The sequence below is a fragment of the Diabrotica virgifera genome, chromosome 6 (assembly GCF_917563875.1).
Source record: "Diabrotica virgifera virgifera chromosome 6, PGI_DIABVI_V3a".
In the NCBI taxonomy this organism is placed as follows: Eukaryota; Metazoa; Arthropoda; class Insecta; order Coleoptera; family Chrysomelidae; genus Diabrotica; species Diabrotica virgifera.
Window position 1 is genome coordinate 8240875 of NC_065448.1, and position 26487 is coordinate 8267361.

A 26487-nucleotide genomic window follows, 5' to 3' on the forward strand; every position below is an offset into this window, starting at 1 on the left:
AAATATAAATAAAAAGTATATTAATTTCGTTTATAATCATATAATCATATAATAGAAGTATAACTTCTTACATGCGTACAAAGTACACACACATTCTTTTTTCATCTTTCCGGGCCCCATTAAAGTGCGGGCCCGAGGCAGGTGCCTCACGGGCCTAGTGGTAAAATAGGCCCTGATTGTTACCTATTTTAAAAAACTCTTCATCATGCTCCATAAAAAAAGAAAATAAAACTAATTTCATCCTTTTCGTGTCTCAGATGGCGTAGCTACTTTTGCTATAACTACTCAACCCTTAGCTACTCTATATAAAAAAAAAACTTCAACAATTTTTAATTGAAGGTGTTTCATTGGCAACATTGCACTTAAAGCCAGTCACCGATAGTTCTTTTGTCAACTTTGCAGTGGCGTACCAAAATAATATTTTAATTATTTATTACTTATTTATACACGTAAGTAATTACGTAAAAGTTAAATCTAAGATCGATGTAATTATTAAATTATCATGTATGTTTTGATAGATATTTTCTAGTTGTCTAACAAAATAAAGTAAATATTCTTCTGAATGTATTTCTTTGTGGCATCTTATGCAATTACATACAGTATGGTGCAAATGTTTGGAATAAATTGGTTATTTCGTAAGCCACCGACTTTAAGGAAAAATCCTGAAACAGGTCGATTTTTGCTTTTAAATTATGATTTTTTGAGACATGTCCTACTAGTGACGTCATCCATCTGAGCGCGATGACGTAATCGATGATTTTTTTAAATGTCAATAGAGGTCGTGTGATAGCTTATTTGAAAAGTTATTCAATTCTCTATTCAGCAATATAAACATTAACAATTATTTATACAAGCTGTTCAAAAAATTTTGAAATTGATTTTTTTATTTTTTTTAATTAAATTGACACAAAAAAAAAAGAAGGCATGTAACTTATTTAATTTAGAATACATTCTATTGCTTTCAGAAGACAAAAAAAAATGGTTTTTGATAAATAAACATTGTTTTTCGCTTAATTTCAATGTTCGAGCTGCCACCCATCTGCCCCTTGACAGTTTGAACATTATTTAATTTAAGCGAAAAACAATGTTTATTTCTGAATTAAACATTTTTTTCTATTTTCTGAATTTTCTGAAAGCGTTAGAATGTATTTTGAATTAATAATTTTTCTTAGACACCCTGTATAAGCAATTATATCAATGTTTATATTACTGAATAGATAATTAAATAACCCTTCAAATGAGCTAGCACACGACTCCGATTCTCATTTAAAGAAATCATAGATTAGGGACCGTTCAAGTATTACGTAACGCAGGTTGGGGGGGGGGTCAAAAATCTTCAAAAATTGCATTACGCAATAGTTAAACTCCCATAAGAGTGCGATACGTAGGGGGAGGGGTTAAAAATCTTCAAAAATCGCGTTACGTAATACTTGAACGCTCCCAAACGTCATCACGCCCAGATGGATGACGTCACTAGTATGATATACATATATGTCAAAAAATCGTTCAAAAATAAAAATCGACCTGTCTCAGGATTTATCCTAATTGTCGCTGGTTTACGAAATAATGAATTTACTCCAAACATTTGCACCATACCATTAGTTATATATACACTATTTTACTTGGCAAATAATTTTGCATTTTGGCATATTTTCGACTTCCACTTCTGAAAGTGATAGGTATTAATACTTTGTATTTTGATAACGATTTCCGAAGTGGAAGTCAAAACGTCAAATAAATTTAATTTTCAAAGTGGGCTTATTTTCGAAGTAAAATAATAAATAAAGTAAAATTTTATTAATAGGGAGTACCTATACAGTATTTCAAGGCCAATTTCCACTTTAAATTGTCATTATGATGTGTGTTTATAATAAGTATTGAGTTTCATTTACTATCCTTGATCTTTGGGAACGGCACGAATATTATTTTACAATTTACAGATATTAAAACGTGAAAGAATAATTGCAAATGGCACCACCAAAAAGCAATGTTTTTTTTTTCATTTTAATGAACTATATCTCCAATTTACACGCCTACTAAAAATAGAAAGATGGTGGAGCATTTCTTTTAATCAAGTAAACGAAAGACAAGACAGTGAGAATACGAACAAGAGTGAAGACAATGAATCGAAGATTAAGATTTAATAAATAAATCTACTTTAAAATGTATATGTCTGAATTGTCAATATGAATGAGTGAGATAAAATTAAATTATTAGAGAAGAATTTTTTACCAAGCAACAAAAACAAAATTTGTTTAAATTATTAAAGTTGTGTATTTTGATAATAATTTCCAAGTTGGAAATCGAAACGTCAAATAAATTTAATTTAAAACTTAAATTGTGACTTATTCCCATGTCACAAGAAACAAAACACCCCACGTCGACGTCTATGCGGATAAGGACACATGTTGACAAGTAAAATATTTCTAAGAATTCTCACCCTTCGACGAACATAAATATATAGACCAGCGAAGTATTGATAAGGTTACCAATGATTCACAGTATTCAAGAAATTTGTTCAACTTAGCCACTTGTAAATTTGACCCATCGGCTGGAGGTATATTGTTACCGTGGCAAATTTTAGGAAATGATCTAATTTTTTCACTTATCCACATTGGCAAAGGATACACAATAAAAATACCCCCGGTATAAATTTAGTTCTAAAATTTAACATTGTTGCCGATAGTTCTCAGTTCAATTTGTAGATGAGTCGCCTTCAATTAAAAATGGTTGGACTATACCTACCTATATACAATTTGTATTATTTTATCAAGAAAACAAGCATTTTTTCTGCAAATTGTATATTTTGCTTTGCATTTTCATATGAAAAAACCGCGGTATTTATCTTGTACTTTTTTTGAACTAGAGGTGCACGTGATACTATAAATAATGTTATTTATAATAGTATCATGGGTATTTTTATTATTAATAAAAAAAATTATATTAAAATACAATGTTAAAAACTTTAATAATATTAGCAATATTAAAAACTTTAATATATTATATTATAGTATATGTATTATGAATCAGTAGAAACGATTATATTTTATTTAAATTTGGTAAATTATAACTCCACTCGACCAGCAGCGCACGACCACACAACTCGAAACACAAGTACGCAAATACGGTTGCGTGAAGCGTGGCTCGAAACCGTGGAATTTACGAGACTAGCTCGGTCTGTAGATCGTTGTCAAAAAATAACTTAATTTGAGGTTAACATTAACAGTGAAGTCGTGAAGTTCTGAAGTTTGTAGTTTGTTGACATGTTGCATGTTGCATCGTTGCATGTTGACAACAGAGTTGCCAGATTGGGGTATTTTCCCCCATTTTTGGGGTAATTTGAAAGCGTCTAGGGGAATTTTTATAAGCAGAAATGGTTGGGGGATTTTTTGGGGGAAGAATTAATGGTTGGGGGATTTTTGGGGGAAGAATTATGGATAATTTTAACGCTCATGGTAAATTAAATTTGTGAAAGTAAATAGAAAGAACTGTATATTCTACTCTCATATAATCGAAGATGATAGAACATATGAATTATTTCAGCGCCCTCTGTTGATAAGTAGTATAATTTTGGTTTACTGTTCTTTACATTTGAGTACTACCGTGTATTAGTCGTACTACTACTGCTCCTAATTCATTAGCTTTGTTTGCGGAGACACTCCATGACTGGTTTCTGACTGATTCGCATGCGCAGTTCCGTTTTTAAGGGCTTGAAAACGGAACTGCGCATGCGTATGAGTCAGCAACTAGTCATAGACTGTCTCCGCGAACAAAGCTATTAAAATGCGCCAAAAATTTAAATTTGGGGGATTTGAGCTTCAATTTGGGGGAATTTTAGTTTAAAAGTGGGGGATTTAGAAAATCGCATCTGGCAACTCTGGTTGACAAGCACCATTAATAAACAGTAGCATGCCCCGGAATCTCATATGGAAAAATTGGGGAATTTCCCACACCACTTCCACACCGCTCAGCTAAATAAAGAGAAACGACAGCCTTTCTCGCTCACGAAGACTTTAACCAATCATTTATGTTAAAACACCATTACACCATACCTGAATGTCACAAATAAAATAATCAAACGAGGCTTAACTCGACGATGTCAATTATTGTCAAAAGTAAAAGTAATGACAGTTAGAAGTTAGAGAGTAGTGCAAATACAAATAATTTTCTATTAGTTTACAGTTTTTATTGTATTATCTGTAACGATTTATTCTTAGTAATTTCAATTTCAGTTGGTTCCATCCTTCGTTTATAAAGTGTAGTGTGTAGTTTTGTTTTAGTTGCGAAAGAACTTTGGTATTGTGTTAATAAAAAAAATAAACATGGTTTATTATTGTTGTGTACAAATCATAGAAAAGTTAGAAAATGCATAGGTAAATAGTAATTAGTTTATAACTGTTTTATCTGAAACAACAAATAAATACACGTACCTATATTTAGAAAAAAATTGTCTAACTTTTTTATATCCCTTTTCCTTACTAAATTTGACAGCAAAAATAACATATTTTGCAACTTGAGAATTCCGAATAATTTATGAGTATTACTTAGATATTATTCAAATAAAATACTTTAACAAGCTTAGTAAGTTTTGGTATTTTATTTTAATAATATAGGTGAGATTATTTCTTGTAAAATAACAAGATATTTTAATTAGTAACCAAATTGCCCGCAAGAGGCGCTAAACGGATAAAATTAATGCTTGTCCATTTGAATTTCCCGCCAAATGGTGATTAGTTAACACATCGCTCGCAAATGGCGTAAGGAACCAAATGTTTACAGTGAGTTGCCTATCTATCTGGTAATACTATATATTATTTATCTATGAACAGTAGGGTGTGCCATTATTAGTCAAATTAATGATTAATTCATTAAAGTTTCCAAAATAGTCTTCAATCCACTTCAATTTTTAGGTCTTGCTTGGCAGCACATTAATTACAAAAAATGGTACTGGTAAATTCATGTTGGTCTCCATGCATTTGGACTGATAATCTGAGATCAGGTTGCAATGCAATTGCTTATTACACTGGAGCGATGAGCATTGTTTTAACGACTTTTGTTATATTTAACATGGCAGGTGGAGATTCCACACAGCTATATAACCCCTTATTTGAAGCTGATGTGAGATTGTGTAAGTATTCACACTAGTTTGTTGTTTATTTCATTGATGCAGTGTTAAGCCCTATGTGTTAAGGGGTCCACAAATTGCTTTATTGCTCGAAGAGCAAGTCTGTTCAAACAAAAAAGACGAACACAAGTTGCACACACACTTCAGTTTTGTTTATTAGTTTGTCCAAATATGAAACGAATTTCATTGACTTGCTCGTCGAGCTATAATGCAGTTTGTGGGCCCCTTTAAGCTTTATTTGTGTTTTTGTAGCCATGCAAGTTGTGGGAACTTTCATTATACTCTATTTCGTATTGTTGATTGCATCAGCTGTTTCACTAGTGTATGGTATAAGGCAACTGGTAAGAGGGTTTATGGTGCCATGGATGGTCGGTTTTGGATTTGCTATTTTGTTTCAACTTGTGTTTGGCATGTGGCTGATCGGAGGATATTATATTTATGTAAGTTGTATTATTTGAAGTGTCCATGTTATGTATTTGTGGATGTAAATCATCGTATTAAAAGTAAAACTCACTAACTACACTTTTCAGAAAGTGGAGTAAAATTGATTTAAAGGAACAAATTGGTTTTTAAATTCACCTTACTTGAATATTGGAATTTATTAACTTTATCCTTTGGATGACCAAGCGGGGGAAATTGTGACCCCAGCGTATGTTTTTCTTTAATAAATTCAAAAGTATTTTCAGTTTTTAACTCATTATTGAAGTTATACTTCTTTAGGCGCGATTGAGATTGAGGGTGAATTTATATTGATATGCGCGGATGCGCACACCGACAGTTTGGTATTAGTCTTTATACGGGCTCTGATTGGGTGTTGAAATGATCTGTCAATATGGAGGTTATCGGTAAACAAAAATGTTGTATAATATATTAGTTTTTATTGTTGTGAGGACAGAAATAAAATCAAAGGGCCTAGCCGGGTAAGATGGTGAAAAGTGCCCCCAACTCATTTTAAATTCCATATAGGTCACTTTTTAGCACATATAGAAGAACTCACTTTCTGAAATTTTTAGCTCCCTAGGTGGTCACGTGACCCCCCTAGAGCCTAATTAGGCTTTTTAGGTTTTTATTTTTTATCTCAGCCGCGTCAAGAGCTAGCCAAAAACTTTATTTAAAAAAGTTGTAAGTTTCAAAAAGATCTATATGAAAAAAATTTTTTTTATTTTTTGGCGGGAAATTCGAATTTTTAGAACAATTTTAAACTTTTAAATAACTCTGAAAAAAAAACTAAGACACTCGTTTTTACGAAAATCAATTATAATGTGTATTTTTGCACAATCTTTCACCCTGAATTTTTTCAGATTTTTAAAATTGGTGAAACGTACCTTTAAAAATAAAAAACCGCATTTTTTCGGTTTTTTTTTTCGTTTTTTGATACAATTTTGTACATATTTTTCAAAAAAGGTAACACCGTCACTAGAATACGTAAAAAAATGAAAAATAATTGGGGTTTGCTTAATAATTTTTTTTTGTAACGCCATCCATTTTCAAGATACAGGGCGTTGAAGAAAACAAAATTTTACACATTTTTTACGATTTTGCCGAAATTACTGGCAACATTGCAATAAAATTTGGCAGGTTTTAAGAGTTAGTTATTGTGCATTTTTTGACATACAACTAAGAATTTTATATTCATCATTGGCGCGCATACGGGTAATGGCCTGAATTTTTAAAGAAAAAAAGATGGTACGCCACTGACATATTTCAAATTAACAATCATTTTTGAATTCCTCTAAAATCTATCTTCCCATTTTTTCATATGACGCGCCGTTTTGTTGCAAAAAATAAAATATCTTAACGCTTCTAAAGTATTTGAATTAATTTTTATAATGGATGTACGAGTTTATGTATGTAGATGTAGAAACTACTAGAAGTTCGAATGCTTTGTAAGGATTAAGATCTTTTATTTTTTGAATAAAAATGGTGCGTCGTATGAAAAAATAAGAAGATAGATTTTTTGTCACAAATTGAACGAGGAATTCAAAAACGATTGATAATTTACAATATGTCAGTGGCGTACTATCTTTATTCTTTAAAAAGTTCAGACCATTACCCCCATGCGCGCCAATGATGAATATCAAATCCTTAATTGTATGTCAAAACATGCACAATAACTACCTCTTAAAACCCGCCAAGTTTTATTACAATGTTGCCAGTAGTTTCAGCAAAATCGTAAAAAATGTGTAAAATTTTGTTTTCTTCAACGCCCTGTATCTTGAAAATGGATGGCGTTACAAAAAATTTTTATAAAGCAAACCCCAATTATTTTTCAGTTTTTTACCTATACTAGTGACGGTGTTACCTTTTTTGAAATATATGTATAAAATTGTATCAAAAAATGAAAAAAAAAACCGAAAAAATGCGGTTTTTTATTTTTAAAGGTACGTTTCACCGATTTAAAAAATCTGAAAAAATTCAGGGTGAAAGATTGTGCAAAAATACACGTTATAATTGATTTTCGTAAAAACGAATGTCTTAGTTTCTTTTTCAGAGTTATTTAAAAGTTTAAAATTGTTCTAAAAATTCGAATTTCCCGCCAAAAAATAAAAAAAAAAATTTTCATATAGATCTTTTTGAAACTTACAACTTTTTTAAATACAGTTTTTGGCTAGCTCTTGATGCGGCTGAGATAAAAAATAAAAACCTAAAAAGCCTAATTAGGCTCTAGGGGGGTCACGTGACCACCTAGGGGGCTAAAAATTTGAGAAAGTGAGTTCCTCTATATGTGCTAAAAAGTGGCCTATATGGAATTTAAATCGAGTTGGGGGCACTTTTCACCATCTTACCCGGCTAGGCCCTTTATAATTATAGTGACTTTTTAAATAGTTTTGAAAAGCCACAGGTACGTAATTCTAAATGTTTCAGTTGTATTCCAATAAAAAATTATCTTCATACCTATTTGGAAAATGTAAAAAAAATAATGTACTTACCTAGTACTTGCTATGCTATACCCCTAGTAGGCAATGCTTTTTTATTTATTTATTTATTTATTCACAGGCAAGCCCTATTCAGATATAAATGTTACAGTGTTCTAAATTATATAACATAATTATACAATTATATAACATTAATGTTAACCAATTATATAACATAAATTATCATAATATAACATAGCAAAGTGATTTGAGAGAAAATAATTCTATGAGTAGTATAGTTACAAAAAAGAAAAAGAAAAAAAAAGCATAAGATAACATATAGGTCAGTACAATTACAAACAAAAGATATCACCTAAATCAATTCAGAAATGTTCCAAGGTATAACGGTTTTGAGTTATCTAATACGTACATGTCATGTAACACCAACCACAATACAAAAGCTCTGACCGAAAATGTTAAAAAGTTAGAGAAGAAATATGGTTTTTGAAGCGGGAAACTGATATATTAAAAATTTCGAGGTTATTTAATGAGTTAGCTAATAGAAGAGCTCTAGGAATAAATGTGTTGTAAGAATAATTGAATCTATGAAAAGAGACATAAAAGGATTAGAAAAAGCTTTTTTATGAAAAGAGACATAAAAAGCTTTAATTTACATAATCTGATTATGAACAAACTTTCTACAAATTTTCATCTAATGTATCGTTTTCTTACTCTATATATTGTTGTATTTTAATTCGACAAAAATCAAACTAATAAAAATTCATATAAACAAAATGTCAAAAAGTTGTTCAGTTTGTGTATATTCCCACATGACGTATACGCCAAGGTGGTGCAGTTTGAAATCGCTTCGACTCTCGTACGACAGGATACACAGGAAGTAGGTTCAAGCCCAATGCAAGTTATATCATTTTTTTATTTTTTTTTATAGATTTTATGATTGTAAGTATATTATTATATAATTTTTTTTAGAAAATACTTATTTAATTAAAATTTTTGGTAACAAATATTAGTGTAACCATAAATCTCTAGAATAGAATAGAATAGAATAATTTTTATTTGCATAAAATTTTTACATATTTGAGCAAATAACGTCAAGTAAAAGTAAAAAAAAAAGAGATTGTATAAATTTAAAGTACATAGAACATCTCTCGTCTGTTAATAAGCAAAAATAAAGATTTTCTCGATTAATATTTTCCATCTGGTGCTTTAATTTGGTAGCAGTTTCCCAGTCGAAAAAAATATTTCAATCCATCTTATTTGTGTGAGACTAGAACAAGATCCACACAGTTTTTTTACTAATATATTGTTTGAAAGATCACTAAGTAAGTACCGATTTGATGATCCAGATTGTAAGGAAAAATTCACTAAATACAATAATAAGTTTTTAAATTTGTTTTACCTAGAAACTGAAATTCGCAATAATGGGATTAGTGAATTATGCCATAGATCAGGGGTGGCCAAGCTTCTTAATAGGCCGAGCCACTTTTCACAAGTTGAAGTTTTTCGCGAGCCGCAATAAAATACTTATTCAAAAAGTATCTATGTATAGAAGGTATTTACAATTTTTTTAACAGAACTTTTACTTACTGAAAACCGAAATACAATTACGAAATATTTAAACTTAATTACATTTTTGTTTTCCTTCTTTTGATAATTCTTTAGAATTTGGTGACTAATATGTGACTTCTCAGTAATTCTTTTAGATGCTAGTTAGGTAATATTGATCGGTGTTAGGATTTCACGAATTATAAAATGGAATAAAATGGTCCACACAAGTATGTTGTTCCTAATATGGAAATAATTCGACAAGCATTCTTTTTTAGGGTACCTTCTTGGATTCTGGTACAAATTTCCAAAATTCGGTATTCGTTGTCGACTTATAGTTTTATTTTCGTGCTTGACCTTCTTGCGTCTCTATTAATTTTAATTCTCCAGATGTTGTTTGGGTCATATATTGGTAATAATAAAAAATTCACCTTATGAACTATGTTCATTTCAAATGAATTCGGAAAAAAATGAAGAGACGATTTAACATATTTTAAGTCTTCAAATCTATTTTGGAGTTCGGTCAATATTCCTTCCGGCTTTTTTATATACCTACTCGTTAAGTTTTTCTAGTATAATATGGTAAAAAAATTTTTCTAAGTCGAGTAAAATGACTTAAATGCAAAATGTGTACCTAATACACATTACAAATTACATCTGTAGCAAGAGTTATACAAAAATCGGTCTGGATTCGGTTGATTACTGACTTTTACATTGCGTCACTCTCATGTAATGTTCGTTAGCGCAGTTTTTGATGTGTCATATCATTCTTATCTTGGATGGAAATGGAATTTGTTACAAAGTCTTTCATGTTTGTTGTCAGTAAATTAAAAGACATTTTGAAACACATATTATGCAACGATACTAATTTTTTTAAATCATATCTAATACAAAATTGAAAAATAATTCGGGTACAATCGAGAGCCACAAGTAATCCTTCAAAGAGCCGCATGTGGCTCGCGAGCCGCAGTTTGGCCACCCCTGCCATAGATTATCTCAGCAATTAGAAGGCTTTTGGTGATTTTTCCATGGCTGGACAGTACTGTGGTACCGTATTGAGTACAAATGATGAAAACGTCAACATCACAAAAATGTGCACTTAGTGAGTTTTACCTCTAATACGACGAAAACTGAATTTTAAATATAAAAATGTTTTCATCTTACATTTATTAAAGGTCTACATAGAATTTAAAATTATGATATATTATTTATTTAATATTTTTATCTTTTTTAGCTTGAAACAGTACTATATGCCACAATTATATGGCTTTGGATGGGCTATAATGTAAGTTAACCTAATATTTTTATGTAAAATAGGTAAAAAGGTATTCTTGCACTTCTTCCTCTTTATAAGTAATTCTGCTTGTTCATTTGCGGATTGATACCGCTATGGAAGGTTGTCACTCCATTTTTGGCGCAGTCAGCCGATACTTCTACCGATTAGTGATTCATCTCTTCTCTTCCTTATCTTTTGACTACACGTGTCTCCCCCATTCTGCTTTCACTCCTATTTCGATCTCACAGAGTATTTCCTGTACCTAATTCTTCTAAGTACTTTCATCTCTGCTATTTCCAGTAGTCTTTGTGTTGTGGCTGTATCATGTCTTGTTTCTGAGGCATATGTCATTATTGGTCTTACACTGGCTTTATAAATTCTTGACTTCATCTCAGTGTTAATCTGTCAGTTTTGCCATATTATAGTCTTATTAGGCCGTCCTGCAAGTCTATTTGCTTTTTGTACTTGATTTCTCACTTCTTTGTCCGGGTCTCCATAGCTGGACAATGTAATTCCAAGACATTTTATTTCCATTACTTGTTCAATACTGATGGCATCGATAACTATTTCTAGGGTGCTCAGTAAAAAGAGTCATCATTCTCTTTGCCTTATCCCTATGTGGGGTCGGCTTCCCTAATTGCATTCCTCCACACAATTCTATCTTGGGTCATATCAATGTTAATCCCCTTTACCGACATGTCCTGAATTATCGTCTCCCCCAGGTCTTCTTTGGTCTTCCTCTCCTACTCCTTCCAGGAATCTGCACTTCAGCTATTCTTCGTATTGGGTGATTAACGTCTCGACGTTGAACATGACCAAACCATCTTAACCAATGCTCTCTCATTTTGGCATCAATTGGTGCCACACCTAGACTTCCCCTAATATACCCATTTCTAGTTTTATCCTTCTTTGTCACTCCACTCATCCATCTAAGCATTCTCATTTCCGCCACATGCATTCGTTGTTCCTCTTTCTTTTTCACTGCCCAACATTCAGTTCCGTACATCATAGCCGGTCTTATGGCTGTTTTATAGAATTTCCCCTTCAGCGTCATTGGAATTTTTCTGTCACACAACACACCACTTGCTTCTTTCCACTTTATCCATCCAGCCCTAATTCTACTGCATGCATCTCCATCTATTTCTCCATTACTCTGTAATACCGATCCTAGGTACTTAAAACTATTGCTTTTCACAATCATTTCACCATCCAAAGAGTATAAGTCAATAAAAGAGTATAAGTCAAAACTGGTCAAAATATTATTTGTGCTGAAAAAGACTATAAAGGACTATATCTTTACCTTGGAATCAATAGAACAAGTCAATATGGTAATATAAAATAAATAAAATCATTTGGCCATAGATAAAATTGGTAGTAGATATCTTATATAAAAATCGATTGCTGTTCGTGTGCCTCGCTAAAACTCGATAATGGCTGCACCGATTTGGGTAATTTTGATGTTGAATTATTTGTAGAAGTTCAGGAAAGGTTTATACGGTTTTATATAGTCATTTTATTGGTCACCAAAATTTTTACAACTATAATATAGATATGTATCTATAAAATGCTCTTTTGAGAGTGTTTGTTGCCATACTCCTCCGAAACGGTTTGTCCGATTTTTATAATTTTTATATTTTACTCCTATATTCGACAGGACTGAGAATAGGTTGTTATCTATTTTTCGTACCCGTACGTCACAAGGGGGGTTGCCGATGACACCATAACTCTCATAATAATGACGTGAAAAATACGAAATTAAGTAGGTACTCCTTGCTGAATTCCGAGCAGAACCGTACTAAAATTTTTTCTCTAGCGCAATCGGTGTTCAAAATACAATATCTCAAGCCGTAGAAATATTTTGAGGACAGAAGAAGAACGAGCGACAAATTTCATAGAAGAGAAGTGGAACAGTTTAACTTTGGGCCTCAAATTGGACAATATATGAATTTTTTAATTTTGCGAAATTTTCAAAAAATATCTCTAAATGGAACTTTTCTGACGAACCGTAAGCAGGAAAAAAATTCTGATCACACGAAAAGAACAAGCAGCAAAATTATAAAATTTGATTTAATTTTAAATAATTTTGTTTAATTTCATTTAATTTAAGTATTTTATTTATTTTCGTTTTGTTTTATATTATTTAATTTTTTAATTCCATTTATTTTTTTATTTTATTAAATTTTATTTATTTTTATCTAATTTCAATAATTTTATTTAATTTTATTCAGTTTTATTTATTTTTATTTACTTTTATTCAATTTTAATTTACTTCATTTACTTTTTTATTTAATTTTAATTTAATTTTATTTAATCAACACCTATAGAGTTGGATCCACCCCGAACCCAATCATAAATACAGGGTTGTTTTGAATGTAGATAAAATAAAGCTGTTATATTCATTATAAGATAAACAAATTTAAGATTGTAACTGTTGCACTACAAACTTTATTTTGTTACTTCTAACTAAACTTTATTACTTCAAAGAGCATGTGTCATTAATTAAAAATAGTAAAAAAACCTCATTCACACCTAGCATTTTTGGTTTATTAATTACGAATTCCTTTTGTTTATTTTAAGTTTATTGTATACAAAAGTTTGTTTTTATCTATTGAGGCAGTACGAAGTCTGCCGGCTAGGAAGCTAGTGTCAAATAATTATCGCTTTTTGCTTCTCCTGAAAAGTTGATAAAATTGAGTTATACTTTTTTACTGAGCGCCCTAGATTTTGCATCTGATTGGTTCTTTACTGATTACTATTATTTTAGTTTTCTGAGATGAAATTGTCATACCTACCTACTGAATTTTTGCACATAATATCAAATTAACTATTAAAACAAATGGATGAAATTAATATATTGTTTTTTTTTCAGATTTATTTATGGATTGTAGTTCATTCCCAATACAAGGTGATAAAGAAGTTACAGTCTCCCAATATTGAACTGTTGTGGCCTTAAGGCATTATTTTATTTTGTAACAATCCGTCCACATATAGACTAAGATTTTGTATTTAAAATCGTTTTTATACTATCTATATAGATTTAGATATTTTGCTGCCTTTTGTTTTTATATGGAAGTTTTTAAATATATTTTTATTTAAAAAATGTTTTTTATTTATTTTAGCTCATTGTAGTGAATTTTTTTATTGAAAGCTAATAGTCCTTAGGCCCACCATTAAAAAAATAATACCTTCCTCATGGGACTTTTTTTAATCAATTATTCATGTCGACTCAGACAACTTTTCTATTTTGCAAAATTTTCGGGAGGAGGTGTTTCGTAAATACATATAGACGTTTCTAAACTTTGGTGCGTCAGACCCTTAAAAATTTGTCAGACAATATTACCGGTTAATTGTAAATATTTTTATCAAACAATCCTGCAAAAATCAGCTGTGGGGGTATAAATCTCTTTATGATGCGTGTAACCCCCAATAGGGGGCGCTCCATGGAGTCATAAATGATTTTTTGCAGGATTGTTTGATAAAAATACTTAAATATTGTTCCGACAAGTTTGTAAGGGTACTCCAGTTGGCGGATGCCCTCCCGAAAATTTTCCGAGTTGTCCAAATACACTGCGCGTCATAAAAAACGGGCACCCTAAAAAATGGGTCATTTTTAATGTCGCATATCTGCTAAACCTGTTGGCCGATTTAAGTGATTTTTTGAATATGTTATAGCCTTATTCTTTGTCAATATCCCTATAATAATAGTTTTGCTAAACAGGTAAATTTTCATTGTATACCGGGTGTACGAATAAAACTGTGTTTTTTTCTTAAAGTTCGCAACACCCTGTGGAATATTCTAGCATTTATAAAATACTGAAATTAAAACCCAACTATAGCCTCAGGTTTTCTTAACATTCTGTTTTTTGATTCATTCTCTTATGTTGGATAATACAAAAGTTATGTACTTCAACAACTAGTCATGTTCTTTTCATCAGTATAAGTTGTTTTTAAATAAGTGCGACAAACTTTAAAGGCAATTCTGCATGAAAAAACGGTATTGCCCTAAAACCGGTTGAGATATGCAAATGAAATTTGGTAGGTTTTAAGAGAATAGTTATTGCGAATGTTTTGACTTGCAATTAAGAATTTTATATTCACTATTGGCTTGCATACCAGTAATATGACCGATCTTATTACCCGTATGCACGCCAATGGTGAATATAAAATTCTTAATTGTATGTCAAAAAATGTGCAATAACTACGTCTTAAAACCCAGCAAATTTCATTTGCATATCTCAACCGGTTTTAAAGCAATAAATAAATCGTCAGTTTGTAAGAAAAAATTCAACATCCCGTATCTCGGAAACGAAGCATTTGCGGACATATGTTTATAAAGCAAACTGTCATTATTTTTTCATGCAGAATTACCCCTTAAAGTTTGTCGCACTTGTTTAGAAACACCCTGTATTGAAAAAGAACATGGCTAGTTGTTAAAGTACCTAACTTTTGTATTATCCAACATAAGCGAATGCATCAAAAAACAGAATGTTGAGAAAATCCGAGGCTGTAGTTGGGTTTTAATTTCAGTATTTTATAAATGCTAGGATATTCTACAGGGTGTTGCGAACTTTGAGAAAAAACACAGTTTGATTCGTACACCCGGTATACAATGAAAATTTACCTGTTTAGCAAAAATATTATTACAGGATATTGACAAAGAATAAGGCTATAACATATTATTCAAAAAATCACTTAACCCTCGTAAGGCGGTGTGGGGTGCAGCAGCACCCCAGATCTCCTTCTCACCTATTTTTTTCAATAATTTTTTTTGATTTTTGTCCATTTTTTTATTCGCATTAAATTCAATTCTAAACGCATTCCACCTCTTACGGCATTTAAAACTCTTTGCGTTTACGTGCTTTTTTGGAAAAATGATTGTAAGGTGCAAAAAATGATGAAAATTTCATATCCTGAATTTCACGTTTCTAATGTTTCACCTGGAGCTAACAGAGCAGGGGGACAAGGTCGGTGTCACTTATGTCAGAGAAAAAGAACGAAAGTTTCGGCATAACTGTATTCTGTGTAAAAACTTTTTGTTGCTCACTCTGTGAAAAATTTCATGTGTTTGTCTTGCAACGATAATAATTTTTTTTAAGAAGAAATGAGTACTTTGTAAAATTGTTTCATAGTATAATAAACAAGTCCTAATTATCTTTCAAATCAATTTTCCCGACGTTTACATATAAAAAAAATGGATATACGGACGGGGTGCAAATGCACCCCGCACCGTTGTTTACGTAAGAATCTAAGCACCGCCTTACGAGGGTTAAATCGGACAACAGGTTTAGGAGATACGCGACCTCAAAAATGACCTATTTTTTAGGGTGCCCGTTTTCTATAACGCACAGTGTATAAAAATTATTTTGATTTAACATGAATAACTGAATAAAAAAAATCTCATGAGAGAGTTGTTAATAATTTTTTTTTAATGTTGGGTTCAAGGACCGTAATCCTGTAGCTAAAAGCAAAGTAACTCGACTACTTTCGTAACAAAGTAAACGAAACTCTAAAGTTCTACAGAAATCTAAACAAAATGAGCAATTAGTTTAAGCAAAGTCTTTCTCTCCAAGAATAGGTAGCTGTAAGGGGAGGGAAATATCCTGAATGATACAGCCTCAATCTTGAACATATGGGTAAATTTTTCGACACAAAATTCAATGGCCATCGCATGCAAGAAACAACTTGGTCATTTATTGTTTATAAACATTTTTTAATTCAGAAAATCTTACTTTAAAAGGTAAGTATTTTCAAGAAAGCCATCTGTTGAACGTTTTTATCTACAATGTTTAGTTTTTTTCGCAATATTGAAAAAAATGCCTTTTTTGCTTAACCCTTTAACGTCGGGAACCGCATATACGCGCAAAAGTTTTCTTGCCTCATATACGGGGGATTTTGGGCATTGCCCTTCCGTTTAACACTTCCGCGCATCTATGCATTTCCCGACTTTTGTGGTAAACAAGTTCGTTAGTGCAAAATTGAATAAACAAGCACACAAGATAAACGTTTTATTAAATATTTATAAAAATGAATATAAATACGTTTCCTGCCCTAAATTACGTTTTGATGCAAGTGAATATATGCGTCTCTCGTATATGGGACACGGCAAGTTTAACCCTTACCCAAGTAGCACCGAACGGGTTTATTAAGTCTTTTAAGGATGCTTTAAAACTGTAGAATAAAACTAAAATTAAAACCATTTGGTTTTTAAGTAAACCTTAAGGTTGCAATAAAACCGCTTTCAGCATAAAAGGGCCCACTCTGAAAGAGGTCAATAAAACCAAAAATAAAAACCTTCTTAAAACTTTGTTTTCTTAAGCAACTGGTTTTAAAGGTGCTTATTAAAACCATGTTAAAAGACATTTTAAGTGCAGGCAGTTTTATAGCAAACTTAAAAAGGTTTCTTAGATGGAGACTTTTAAAGGCAACTTACCATAGATAGATAGATAGATAAATTTATTGATCTTTTTGTATCATTTACATGACATAGACAAGTCACAAACATGGTATACTTATAGTAGATAGATAGATAAATTATTTTTTCTACAACCGTGTTAAAAATGCAATTTTTAGCACTCCATACGAGCGTTAAAAATGCTACTAAGGCAATAGTGCTTTAAAAAATTTTTAAGGCACTGCAGTTCGTATTGACCGTATATGCAATTTTGATGTAATGTCAAAAAAATATAAAATTGGAATGTCAGTCAAGTTCAAGTAAAAGTTTTTGTAGATATTGTCCTGTAATTACGTTTGTAGAAAAAATATTGTATGATATGCGTGTTAAAAAGTACATTTTTAAGGCACTCATGTGAATTGCAGAACTCGCTATCGCTCATTCTGCAAACTTTAACGTGTACTTTTAACACTTATATCATAAATAACTATTTATAGTACAATAAGTAGGTTATTAAAAAATACTACACTAATAAATGATTCTTTAAACCCATATACTCCATATAGGCCAACAAATTTTTACATGTGTTATGAGAGGTAGATAGGTATTTGTAACTATGTATACAATAATAAAAAGTACTTGGTTATTTCAGACTGTCAAGGTAGAAAAACACTTGCGCACCCAACTTTATTGATAATGTTAACAAAAAAAGGTCTAAATAACTCACGCGCCCTAAAATTTCTGACTTATGGCGATTAAAAAATAAAAATAATAAAAAAAAATAAATCCAAAAAATATTAATTTGAAATAAAAATAATTTTAATGCTTTAATGATAAAGTAAATCGAATTTATGTCTTTAGGATGCTTATTTATAGTTTTTGCGAAAGCCTTTTTTTATTGCAGATTTGAATTCTTTACGTACAAATAAGCAACTTTTATTCGAAACATCTTTTGAATTATGGATAGATGGCGCTATAATCGAAAAAAAAAACGATTGTTGGAAATGGAAAATTAAATAAAAGAATGGAAAGTCCCCACTAAAATGAAAAAATTTACTTAACTTTTCTTGGTTTTAGGACCTAATAATCACAACCCAATAGGTCCCCAAAGCGCTCGAGTGACTGCAAATTTAGCATACTTTCCTCCCCTACTATAATTTTCTTGTCTTCTATTGTTTGTATGTGTCATTTATTAGTTTGTTACCTTGCACATGACGATTCTATACAACTTAAATTGATTTATTAAGCATGTACGATTTAGTGAAAAAAATTGAGGTTTGCCTTTGGTTTTGTTTATGTATTTTATACTTTCTTCATTTAAATGATATGATGCAGACTTATTTCAAAAACCAAAAATCTATACATTTCTGAAGATATATCATCATTATCTTTACAACCCATAGTGGGTCTTGGCCTGTTCTAGGATCAGCTTCTACTCTTTACATTTGTAAGTCATCTTTGACTTGGTCTTTAAATGTGTTTCAACAGCTCCATCTCGTTCATTCTCTCTAAACGATTTAGCCACTGCAGCCTGTTTATTTTAATGGAACTACCAATACTAGATTCACTATAAAGGTGGCAAAGCTCAAAATTATAGCGCCTAGTCCATAATCCATTTCCTGCACATCTTTATAAACATGTCTGAGGATTTTATGTTCAAAACAGCTGGCACATTCTTCATCACTTTTTGTCAATATCCACGTTTCTTACACATAACTGAGGAAGGGCTTGATAAATCCTGGATATTAATTGATATTTTCGTTCTTTTTGTGACTATGTTTGATGTTAAAAGTTTCTTTAATCCATAGTATGCTCAATTTGCTAGGTATATAAATATATGTCTGTTAATTTCTGCAGTTACTGTATTCTTTTGGTTGATTTGTGAGCCTAGATATATGAAATCTATTACTCTTTTGAAAATATATGATCTAACTGTTAGATCTTCGAGTTTTGCTACTTGCTTATTATTTGTCACCTTCATATACTTAGTTTGAATAGTGTTAATGTGTAGCCCCATTCTTTTGAGACAAGAATAAAAAAGAACAATAATATAAACACATTCACATACTTTTATTTGTTTTCTTCAATACATTTTTTATATATCTATTAATTTAGTTCTAAATAAAAAAACTTTGCGATGCAATAATTAATGATGGTGTTCTTCCCTATAAAACCTCAATCCACAATATCCACAGGCATGATTGCCGGGTTTGTCCTAAAAAATATATTTATCACAAATTTGCAAACATCAATAATACATTGATTTGTTAACATACCAAGTTGATGTATACTTTTGGATGACCTTCGGGGCCACTACCTCCATCACACCATACTACACGATCTTTACATGCCTTTGGGGGAACTTCATTAACAAGATTGATTGCGAAGTTTGGATTGACATGTTTTGGCCTGTCTACAAATCTAGATAATCTGTAGTCATCAGAAGCCCATTTCTGAAAGAATAGGTAGGTGATTTTATTGATATACTCTAGTTTATACAAGATAGGTATTAAATTTTATTAATATGTTCATCTAGTTATTGTTTAGACAAAGTTTAACACTCTTAACCTGAAAGATCCCGTCTGTGAGACGAGCTTCAATATACATTTGTTATTAGGTTTGCTCTAGCATGTAGTTTTGTATGGTTTGACACCAGATTATTTTACTGCGCATGTTCAATCCACAAACTGGTAACAAACTGTTTTTTGCTAGAATGCTTTTTTATCGGAGTAAATACCAAAGAGGTTAAGAGGTTAAAAGTAAATACCAAATTTTTAAGATTTATGCTAATTACTGAAAACTAATGTTATAAACGTAAATAATTAATGGCAAGTAACATAGTCAGAACATATTACTTTAATTTAAAATTTATAAACGTCAAACAAAGAATTCCACTGTGCAACTCACAAACTGAAAATCTGAACAAAATCCGCAAACTCTTGACTGTTTTAAACCAGTTTCCAAATCAAAATTTACTTTTGTTAGAACGCTCGACTAGTAGTTTCAAACTAGTAATTTGTGTGCTTGAACGCCATTAAACAAAAGCGCATATTTCTGATAGTTTCAAATCGTTTGAAACTGATGCTAGAACAAACCCATTATCTCTGATTTTCCATAACTGGTAAGTTAATCACTTCTCCTAATCCTAATCTGACTAGTCAGTTATAGTCCAAGAGGCAGCGTTGAAAAATTTCTCTGAATTTATTAAAGCTAGTCATTTCACAGTTGATTACTGTGATTATGTAGAGAAACATACTGCGTTCGGTCAAGCGAAACGTAGAACAGGTGGTATTGACAGCTTGTCAAAGTTGCTTACCTGCGGATGTGATTAAATCCATTTACTAAGGCTTAAAATCAGTACACATATTCTAAATTGAATACATATAAATGGGGTCTAAATGATTACTTATTTTCAGTAAACTGGGACAATATATTTATACATAATGATATTGACACTGTTGTGTCAGATTTTTATAATATCTTAACTTTTGGTATTCAATGTTTTATTCCACAGAAAAAATTTAGAACATCCAGCTATCCCTCTTTCTTCTCTAGGGAATTAAGAGAATTGATATCACTAAAAAAGAGTAAACATAAAAAATATAAGCTGTCTTATAGTGAAAGGGACTATCATGAATTTAGTATGTTGAGAGCACAATGTAAACGATTGAGTCAAGAGTGTCACAAAAATTATCTGACATCTGTAAATAGGGATTTGATTAGTAATCCAAAGAATTTTTGGAAATTCATTAGTGGTAGGAGAACATCAAGTAATATTCCGAAAAACATGGTTCTAAATAATTCAGTTGCTACCAATGGTCAACAAATTGTTGACTTATTTGCTAATCACTTTTCTACAGTCTTCTCAAATGCAAAGGCAATGTCTCCTGAAAAATTTTATAGCCAAATTAACATAGATTGTCCTGTGATATGTGTATCTGAGGTTTTCGAAAAGTTAGGGACTCTTCCTAATAAGCTAATGATTGGGGCTGATGGCATTCCAAATCTTGTTTTAAAACAGTGCAAATATTCATTATCTCAGCCATTGTGTAAACTGTTTAATTTGTCTCTATCTACTGGAATTTTTCCCCATATCTGGAAAGAAAGTTATATCTCGCCTATATTTAAAACAGGCTCCAGAAATGATGTAAAAAACTATCGTAGTGTATCCATACAATCATCTATCCCAAAATTATTTGATAGTCTCATGTATAATTATTTGAACTGGCATTGCAAACACATCATTATTGATGAACAGCATGGTTTTAGAGGAGGTCATTCCACAATGACCAACTTGCTTCTATACCATGGTAGGTTGTTGGATGCCTTGGAGAGGGGGTATCAAGTTGATGCTGTGTATACTGACTTCTCCAAGGCATTTGATAAGGTCAATCACTTGTTATTGGTTGAGAAGCTGAGAAATATAGGTTTCTCTGATAGATTGGTGGAATGGTTGCGTAGTTTTTTGTGCGATAGAAGGCTAGTAGTTAAAATCGGTAACTTTATATCTAGAGTGATTGAGGTATGTTCAGGGGTTCCTCAGGGGGGACACTGCTCTCCTTTGTTATTTAACCTGTTTGTTAATGACCTCAAAAAGGTCTTGAAGTATTGTGACTTTCTCATGTTTGCTGATGATCTCAAATTATTTTTAACTATACGTAATGATCTTGACATTAGTTTACTACAAAAAGATTTGGATAGTCTTTCTCAGTGGTGTGAACATAATCTCTTAGACCTTAATATTGATAAATGCTTTCAGATTTCATTTCATAGGAAAAAAAATAGAATACCATCATTCTATTCTATAAATGGGCAAAATCTTAAAATAAATGAGGTAGCTAAAGACTTGGGTATACTATTTGACTCCAAACTGAATTTTAGTGATCATATAGATAAACTAGCAGTAAAAGCGAACAGGATGTTAGGTTTTACACTAAGAAATTGTAAAGGGTTATCTTTGGAGGCAGTGAAGACAGTATATGTTGGGTTGGTCAGATCACAGCTTGAATATGGGTCAATTATCTGGTCTCCTCAGTATAATGTCTATAAGTCGTTACTGGAGAGTGTGCAACATAAATTCCTACGATATTATAATTATATGTTCAATCTGAATATGATTCCTGACCACAACTATTCTCATATTTTAAGGTATCTTAAACTGGATACATTAGAGAAGAGAAGAACCATGTTTGATATTTGCTTTGTTTTCAAACTATTGAATGGAAATATATCATGTTCAGAAATTCTTTCACAAATCAAATTTGCTGTTCCACAGAGAATGCTTCGACAAAATAACTTATTTTTTATTGGCTTTCATGCAACAAATTATGGTAGACACTCATTCATGAATCGATCCCTAGAGTTTATGAATAGAGAAGATAGATTGGATGTGTTTAATAACTCTTTTCAGTCATTTAAGAGAACTCTTTTGGAAATATGTTAATGTTATATTGCTATTACATATGTGCCAGTTTATTAGTGATAACTTATGTACCTAATGGATTTATTATTTAAATAACTTTTTGTTCATTCTGTATGTGATATATTTGTACCTATATGTATCTTTTAAGCTTTTTTTAATAGGATGCTATTTAGATTAGTTTTGATATAGCCTTTAATCAAAAATGTACTATTTTTTTTTTGTAATGGGGGTTTCCCGTCTAATAATAAATAAATAAAAAAAATAAATAAATAAATATAAATAAAAGTTATTATAGTCGGTCAGCTGTATGACGGGACAGAGCCGGTCAGTCGGCCCCATGAATGTACAGGGGTATTCACTATATTTTGACCCCCCTCTAAACTTCTTTATTTACAGAATTAGAAAAAAATGTAAAATACAAAACTTATTCAATTTTTAAATTATGATTTTTTGACATATATATCGTACTAGTGACGTCATCCATCTGGGCGTGATGATAATCGACTATTTTTTTAAATGAGAATAGGGATCGTGTGCTAGCTTATTTAAAAGGTTATTCAATTCCCCATTCAGTAATATAAACATTAACATGATTCTTTATACAGGGTGTCCAAAATTTTTTTGAAGATATTCTTCTTTAGTGGCGAATCGATTGAGGGTAAAATTTGATTGATACGCGCGCATGCGCACACCGACAGTATGGTATTAATCGTTATACGGGCTCTGATTGGGTGTTGAAATTTTGAAATGATCTGTCAATAATTGTTCAATATGGAGGTTATCGGTAAACAAAAATATTGTATAATATTAGTTTTTATTGATGTGTGGACAGAAATAAAATCAAATTTATAATTATAGTGACTTTTTAAATAGTTTTGAAAAGCCGCAGATACGTAATTCTAAATGTTTCAGTTGGAAATACCTAATAGTTTCAATACCTATCTATTTGGAAAATGTAAACAAAATAATGTAGTTACCTATTAGTAGGCAATGCTTTAATTTACATAATCTGATTACGAACAAACTTTCTACAAATCTTCATCTCATATATTGTTTTCTTACTCTATATTTTGTTGTATTTTATTTCGACAAAAATCAAACTAATAATTTTATTAAATTCATATAAATTTATGGTGTAAACGTTTAGTTTGTGTATATTCCCACATGACGTATACGCGAATGTGGTGCAGTTTGAAATACCGTCAGCTTTTGTATGGCGCGGTAGACGTGAAGTGGGTTCAAGCCCCAAGCAAGTTATTATTTTTTTATTTTTTTTTTATAGATTTTATGATTGTAGGTATATTATTATATAATTTTTGAAGATATTCTTCTTTTTTGAAAGTGGTAGATAAGAAAGTTAGTTTGATTTTTAAATAAAATAAGTACAAATAACCTTTTAAGTATATTTACTTCGTTTAAATTACCTATTATATAATAGAAGAATATATTCTTACGTGCGTACACAGTACACACACATTCTTTTTTTTTATTTAAATTAATTTCAAAATTTTTTTTGGACACCCTGTATAAATAATGATCTTAATGTTTATATTACTGCACAGAGAATTGAATAACCTTTCAAATGAGCTAGCACATGGCCCCTATTCTCATTTAACAAAATAGTTGATTACATCATCACGCCCAAATGGATGACGTCACTAGTATGATATGTCAAAAAATCATAATTAAAAAATCGAATAACTTTTGTATTTTACATTTTTATCTAATTCTGTAAATAAAGCAGCTTACAAGGGGGTCAAAATATAGTGAATAACCATGTACATTCATAGGGGCCGACTGACCGTCTCTGTCCCGTCATACAGCTGACTTGACTGTAATAACTTTTATTTATATTCAATTTAGAATGTGTGTACTGATTTTCAGCCTTAGTAAATGGATTTAATTACCTCCGCAGGTAAGCAACTTTGACAAGCTGTCAGTACCGCCTGTTCTACGTTTCGCTTGACCGACCGCAGTATGTTTCTCTACACAATCACGATAATCAACTGTGAAAAAACTAGCTTTAGTAAATTCAGAGAGAGTTTTCGAATACCATTGAATTTCGAATCAATATGAGAACTTGTGCTTTAAATATAAGATAAAATAAAGTGAGAGTAGTTTGTGAGATGACACCTGTATGTTTGTGTTCGTAAGTCCTTATTGTTAGCTACAGCTAGATCCCTCTGTGGCTCAGTGGTAAGAGAGCCTACCATTGGACACAACGGTTGTGAGTTCGAATCTGAGCTAGGTGGAATATATTTTTTATAAAAATTTAATAAATAAAAATAATCTCTATCCTTGTGCGATCCATATTCTCCTGAAGGACGATACAATAAGCATCTCTTTGTAAAGACAATGAAGTCAACTTTATTAAGTAAGAAGACATTTAAACCTGTCATTAAAAAAAGCTCTTGCTAGTTCCTCGAAAAAATATATAGAATCATCTATGAGACGAAACCTTCGTCAATGGACTGGCTTATCAGCAGATCAATTGTTACATGCCGCACAAGATCGAGAACGATATCGGCAAATTGTTATGGAAGCTACCCAGGCCTAAAAATTTGGGCACGGTACTTAAAGAAGAAGATCTATGAGACGGGACCTTTCCATCTATGTCAAAAATGTGACCTTTTTGGTTAAGGGTTAATACTGTAAAGGGCTTTAAGTGTATGAAATTAATAAATTTATAATTTGTGTTAACCAACCTGTCCAGTGTGTGTTTCTTTTTCCTTAGGTACCCAATCTGACATACATCTCACAGCTGGTGTAGCAATGCTTTGTCTCAGAAGAATTCTCTCTGAAAGCTGGGCCAATAATTTTACTTGAGACATTTTTACCATTATTTTGATTGAAATGATTTTCCTATGACATAACTCAGGTGAGACTGTAACCATACATTTTCTTCTTCTTTTACGCTCAATTTCGGTCATTATTTGTTAGTATATACAGCCAATAATAATTTATTCAAAGGGACATTCAGAACTGAAAGACTGATTTTCAGTTTTCACTGTATTCCTTCATCAAACCGTTCTCTCCAGTTCTTTCTGTTGTTCTAGTCCCCTTCCTGTACATTTCTTCTTCCTTTTGTTTAGTCCGTTTCATCTTTGAAAGATCTTCGGGGCCTGCCTCTCTTTCTTCTTCATATCGGGCTCCACTCTGTTTCTGTTTATCCAACGTTTTTGTCTGCTCTTTTGACATGTCCGTACCGGGCAGTGGTGTCGCGAGAGCTTTTTTTGGGGGGGGGGAGAATGAAAAATATTCCCAACTCTCATACTTTATTTTATTTACATAGGTACACCTTTTTCCAAAATTCAGAATAATTAGTTATTATAATAATAAACATATTTTATGTAAGTAATAACTTTACTATAATCACAACATAAAATAAATACACAGCGTTTTTATAACATTACCTTATTTCATACGTATTATATTTACATAAGTAGTTGTTTAGATTAACAGGATTAGGACAAAGAAAAAGACTACACATTTTAAAAAAAGTCGAAACGTCGGCAGTTTAAAAAAAAATAAAAAAGAAAAACTCTGGAGATTTTTTGTCCTAATCCTGTTACCTGAAAGACTATTTACAAAAAAGGACGATATTACGTATTCTTCCATTTTATTTAAGCCCTAAAATGTTATTTTAAAATTATTCGCCTTTTCTTTAGAGTTGCCCACTTATCAATTGTGTAACCTAAATCTAATTTTAACGCCATGTCAAGGCCGCGTCTCACCATCAAATAATTTGATCAAACAGTTTGAGCAAACTTGACGTACTTGAGGAAGTACGTCAAGGCCCCGTCTCACCATCAAATAATTGGGTGCGTTCGGACGACCACAGCGGCTGGACAG

The 26487-nt window shown here is 31.5% G+C and overlaps 2 protein-coding genes across 2 annotated transcripts; one reads left to right on the plus strand and one right to left on the minus strand.

The window, feature by feature from the left end:
* The first annotated feature begins 4804 nt into the window (after positions 1–4804).
* Positions 4805–13924, plus strand: LOC114331976 (uncharacterized). Its single transcript, XM_028281672.2, has 4 exons — positions 4805–5128; positions 5378–5565; positions 10781–10831; positions 13692–13924. Exons 1-4 carry the CDS (start codon positions 4942–4944, stop codon positions 13773–13775), a joined length of 510 nt encoding a protein of 169 aa, XP_028137473.1. The 5' UTR covers positions 4805–4941; the 3' UTR covers positions 13776–13924.
* A 5340-nt stretch (positions 13925–19264) lies between these two features.
* LOC114331987 (probable NADH dehydrogenase [ubiquinone] iron-sulfur protein 6, mitochondrial) lies at positions 19265–25545 on the minus strand. Its single transcript, XM_028281682.1, has 3 exons — positions 25341–25545; positions 19490–19666; positions 19265–19428 (listed from the first exon to the last, which is right to left on the minus strand). The coding sequence occupies exons 1-3, from the start codon at positions 25527–25529 to the stop codon at positions 19360–19362; spliced, it is 435 nt and encodes a 144-aa protein (XP_028137483.1). The 5' UTR covers positions 25530–25545; the 3' UTR covers positions 19265–19359.
* Between the last annotated feature and the right edge of the window lie 942 nt (positions 25546–26487).

Bases quoted from the DNA above. Each gene is read 5' to 3' on its own strand.
- LOC114331976 (XM_028281672.2), top strand. From the start codon at position 4,942: ATGGTACTGGTAAATTCATGTTGGTCTCCATGCATTTGGACTGATAAT. The intron at 5,129-5,377 runs GTAAGTATTCAC...GTGTTTTTGTAG, and splicing joins TGAAGCTGATGTGAGATTGT to CCATGCAAGTTGTGGGAACT. The intron at 10,832-13,691 runs GTAAGTTAACCT...TTTTTTTTTCAG, and splicing joins GGCTTTGGATGGGCTATAAT to ATTTATTTATGGATTGTAGT.
- LOC114331987 (XM_028281682.1), bottom strand. From the start codon at position 25,529: ATGGTTACAGTCTCACCTGAGTTATGTCATAGGAAAATCATTTCAATC. The intron at 19,667-25,340 runs GTTGGTTAACAC...CTATTCTTTCAG, and splicing joins AAGAAACACACACTGGACAG to AAATGGGCTTCTGATGACTA. The intron at 19,429-19,489 runs GTATGTTAACAA...TATATTTTTTAG, and splicing joins CAAAAGTATACATCAACTTG to GACAAACCCGGCAATCATGC.